This window comes from Austrofundulus limnaeus, unplaced genomic scaffold (genome assembly GCF_001266775.1).
Source record: "Austrofundulus limnaeus strain Quisiro unplaced genomic scaffold, Austrofundulus_limnaeus-1.0 Scaffold711, whole genome shotgun sequence".
NCBI classification, from domain to species: domain Eukaryota; kingdom Metazoa; phylum Chordata; class Actinopteri; order Cyprinodontiformes; family Rivulidae; genus Austrofundulus; species Austrofundulus limnaeus.
The window spans coordinates 178,941-183,812 of record NW_013953113.1 but is presented as its reverse complement, the minus strand read 5'-3'; the positions used below and the strand labels follow the sequence as shown (position 1 = coordinate 183,812).

The window sequence follows — 4,872 nt, the reverse complement described above, 5'->3', positions numbered from 1 at the left end:
GTCAGCGAGTTTACTATTTTATACTACTTCTTGTGTTATTACTACTACTTTTACTTCCTGTTATCTTCTTCGTCGTCATCCTTTTCACTAGTAGAAACAGCCGGTTGTTGATCACGTGACTCCTGTGATGTGAAAAAAGTGTTTCCATTGCAGTTTTGCGAAAAACACCAATTTCGATACGGCCGAAAAACCACCTCATCCTAGCGCAAAAACATTTTGTCGAAAAACGTAATTTTTTTCCAAAATTGACGTGTTTCCATTGAGCAAATTTATTTTCGAAATTATAATTTGTGCATTTTCATGGTCAATGGAAACACAGCTAGTTTGCATTTTAGCTTTAAAACAACAAAAGAAAAGAACTACTTCACCCAGGACCTGAGCCATTTCCTCCCATGATATTGTTGCTCGCTGAAAGTCATTAGATTCCCTCATTGACACATCATAAAGTTTTCTAAACTCCTCCATGAGACGCTTTTCAAAATTTGACTCCATTTCATCCACAAATGACACCAATTCTCWACTTTATCAGCTTGGTGTTGCATCCAAAACAGTCCTCGCCAGGCAGTTTACTGAGCGACACTGTGGACGTAAAAAAATCATCTCTGTGTGGACCATTTTGGCGGACAGCTGCTGCGAGTCCGCAAGCGAAGTACGCCCGAGTATGTGGGGGCCGTTTATCATCTTTCATGATAATTTTGTGTTTGATCCCAATAAAAAAATTTTGAAAGCTACACATTGATGTTTAACATTTACTCCTCCCAGTTTATGGAAGCCAATCAAAATAAAAACCTTAGATGGAGAATGATGTGACGCAGAAACAAACGGCTTACTAAAGAGCAAGACACAGAAATTGAAGAACAAGCAATAAAACATGAGTGATGCACAAAATTTAGATGAGAATATTACCAAACGCACRTTTAAACACGTACATTTTCGTGCAACTTCTGAAATCAAAAAACTGCAGTTGGTTTTTGTGTGTAAATAATTTTCTGCTCCTTACCAAGGTATGGTATACAAGACACCATGCTCTGGTTACTTATGTAGTCTCTCAGACGTTTATAGTTGTCTTCTTTGGACATCAGGTAGTCAAGTCGCTCAAATGTTGCTTTGTCCTTTCGACTCAGTAACTAGAAGGCCAAAATAAAAAAAAGGAAMAGAGCGAGCGTATGGAACAGGTTAGCAAAACACTGACGATAACAGAAATAAAAAAAGGCAGACTGTATTACTAAATTATTCTAATGAGCTTTGGTTTAATTTAACACAATGTTCATCTGAGGACAGTGAACCAATCAGATGAACAGTATGTCTTTTATAACAAAACTGAAAGGAAGCAGGAGCAACATCAATGCTAATATACTGGCAAATGTTGTATATTAAAGTATACACTTGCTACATAATACTGCTTCTGACAGATCCAAAAGAAGGGGTTATTATACTGTATATCGCTGATTATAGTGGTGTAAACTATCTCCACATAGATTCTGTTACAGATGAGATGGACAAAACAAGACAAAATATTACACACATGGACAAAATTGTTGGTACCTCTGGTTTAATGGAAGAAAAACCCGCTATGGTCACAGAAATATCTTGAATCTGACTAAAGTAATAATAAATAAAAATTCTATGAAAATCAACAAATGTAATTCAGGCACTGCTTTTCAACCATGCTTTAAAAAAAAAACCTCATGAAACAGGCCTGGACAAAAATGATGGGACCCTTAACTTAYGGTAATATTTTGTTGTACAACCCTTTGAGCCAATCAGTGCAATCAACCGATTCCTGTAAGTGTCAGTGAGACTTCTGCGCCTCAGCAGGTATTTTGTTCCACTCCTCATGAACAGACTGCTCCAGTTGTCTCAGGTTTGAAGGGTGTCTTTTCCAGACAGCATGTTTTAGCTCCTTACAAAGATGTTCAGTAGGATTCAGGTCAGGATCATAGAAGGTCTCTTCAGATTAGCACGTTTTCCTCTGAGCCATTGTTGGGTGTTTTTAGCTGTTTTTCGGGTCATTATCCTGTTGAAGACCCATGATTTGCTGAGATCAAGCTTTCTGACACTGAGCAGCACATTTCTCTCTATTCAAATTCAATTCAAAAATATTTTATTGATCCCAGAGGGAAATTAGGTAAAAAAAAATCCCTAGAATCCTCTAGAATCCCTTGATAGTCTTGAGATTTCATTGTACCCGGCACAGATTCAAGACCCCCTGTTCCAGATGCAGCAAAGCAGCCAAGACCATAACAGACCTCCTCCATGTTTCCCAGCAGGGACAGTGCTCTTTTCTTCATACGCTTCATTTTTCCCTCTGTGAACATGGAGCTGATGTGTCTTGTCAAAAAAGCTCCATTTTTGTCTCATCAGTCCAGAGGACATTGTCCCAGAAGATTTGTGGCTTGTCAACATGTAGTTTGGCTTTTTTATGATTTGATGTCTTCTTTGGTCGTCTCCCATTAAGTCCACTTTGTCTCAAACAAGGACAGATGGTGCAATCTGACACTGATGTTCCTTGAGCTTGAAGTTCACCTTTAATCACTTTAGACGTTTTTCTGGGCTCATTTGTTCGTATTCTTCGTCTTTGATTTGTCACCAGTTTCCTCCTGAGGCCACGTCCAGGGAGGTGGGCTACAGTCCCACGAATCTTAAATTTCTGAATAATATCTGCAACTGTAGTCACAGGAACATCAAGCTGCTTGGAGATGGTCTTATAACATTTAACATGCTTATAACCTTTACCTTTAACATGCTTATAACCTTTACCTTTAACATGCTTATAACCTTTACCTTTAACATGCTTATAACCTTTACCTTTAACATGCTTGTCTTATAACCTTTACCTTTAACATGCTTGTCTTATAACCTTTACCTTTAAATTACAAGACTGTAGGCAACTGTGATGATAATTAGTGGACACAAAAGATTTAACATGACCCTTTGGTCACATTATTTTTAGGGGCACCATCATGTCTGTCCAGGACTGTTTTATGAGTTTTTTTTAATTTTTTAATTCTGTTGAAGCATGGCTGAAAAGCAATGTCTGACTTTCATTTGTTCATTTTTATAGAATTTTTTATTACTAACTTTGTCAGATTAAAGTTATTTATGTGACCATTGTGGGTTTTTCTTTCATTAAACAAAAAGGTACCAACACTTTTGTGCATTTTTGTACAAGTGATATTTTACTGATCAATAGATATAAAGCATTAGGGATGTCAACCTTAAAAGTCAACACTAAAATGGAATATAAGGTCCACTTATTAGAAATGGTTGCCATTCTCATGTAAAACAGGTGATTTTTGAATTTTCTGAACAATCTGAGTAGTTGATTTTGCTTTATTGTGTCACTTGTACAAGTCTTCATTAACTTTCATTCTACTGATAGCGCTCTGCTCATGAATCAATTGTGGACATGAAATGCACACCTACCGCCCAAGTTTTGGTAAGCCTGAAGATAGGCGCACTTTGTAACGCCGACACCACAGCCATGACTGCATGAAGGTTGTTCATGTCACACAGTTTCTATAAGCAGAGGACATTAAACGTACATCTGGTTGATTTACCATCACAAATGTTCATAGGAAGCTGAGTGGTAAAGTTGTGTTGTGTATGTGCGTGTACCTTGGCAGTTCGAATATACAGACTCAGCACTTCAGCTCTGATCTTCAAAGTTTGAGCGTGGAGGATCTCTCGTACCACCCAGAAACTCGTCTAGAAAATACACATAAACTGGGTTTACAACAACACTAACGAAYTCTCTGAGATACAATCACCACTAACAAAAGTACAAACATCATCTTAGGTTTGCAGAAACAGTGAGTAATCTCCATCTCTGGTCTAGAGCTTGAGTCAAAAGCCAAAAGTTGCAGCAAGCCATGATGTTCTGTGATGAAACTGATATGAAGCAAAGCCACGTGCCAATAAAATGAACTGATAAAAGTAAWACTATATTAAAGTCAACAAGAAATTAAATTTTGATTTAAAAAATAGAGACTTCTGGGTCAGAATCTGCTCCGTTTTAGCAGGCACAAACACACTATAACTCCTGACATGTCAATTGTTCAAAGAAAGAAAGACTGTAGATCCATGTGTGTTTGTTCAGAAGACTTGGCCAGACTGTGAATGATGTCGGAAGTCCATCTCTGTAGGGAAACTGCTGGCAAGACAGTGTTCTGATTCTACATTCAGATGGCTCGGTGAATCAATCTGCTCTTGGGATGAAGGGAATAAAAAGGGGGGTTAAAATACAAAAAGTGGAGGGAAAAAGGAGGCATTAGGAAGAAAAGTTAGATTCAGTGGGTTTTCACTGCCTGCAGCTGTCTGGACATTGTGTTCTGGTAGGAAATGTAGTTTGACCATCTCCATGTCTTCTTTTGACATAAACATGTTTTTACAATGTCTAGACTTCCCATCTCTCTCTACTTCAGAATCTGTGTGTAACGGACCGACAACAAAAACAAAGTCATCAAAGACGTGGAACACAAGGTGCTCTTTTTGTGTGATTCAGAAGGTTCAAAGGCTCAACTTGTAGCAGCTTCTCCTGAACACTATTAATGTGCACAAGGCACACAGTTCTACACAGGTTTTCCTGGAAACAGGCCTAATACTTACCGTATTTATTCGTGTATAATACGACCCCCCCTTTTAGCTTAAAAAGCATGAAAAATTTAATCCTCAAACTACCTCCAATTTCATACAGACTTCAAGATTTTTCAGCCTTTGCAGTGTTCATTTTATTTTAACAACATATGTACTAAAAGTTATTTTGACAAAAAATATATGATTTTGAGCATCATATGTATTCTGGCATTTTACACATAGTCCACCAGGAGGCGCCAACACAAAGTCAGAGACTTCACATGAGATGTGGACCAT

General features: G+C 37.9%; 1 protein-coding gene across 1 annotated transcript in view; it reads right to left on the bottom strand.

The window, feature by feature from the left end:
- The window catches only part of ralgps2 (Ral GEF with PH domain and SH3 binding motif 2), a gene marked incomplete at its 5' end in the record, with an annotated part of 67,744 nt that extends 64,036 nt beyond the window's left edge, over window positions 1–3,708 (bottom strand). The window contains 3 exon segments of the mRNA XM_014028025.1: window positions 1,001–1,127; window positions 3,427–3,519; window positions 3,619–3,708. Of these exon segments, the coding sequence (XP_013883479.1) occupies window positions 1,001–1,127; window positions 3,427–3,519; window positions 3,619–3,708 (310 nt within the window).
- Window positions 3,709–4,872: the final 1,164 nt, after the last annotated feature.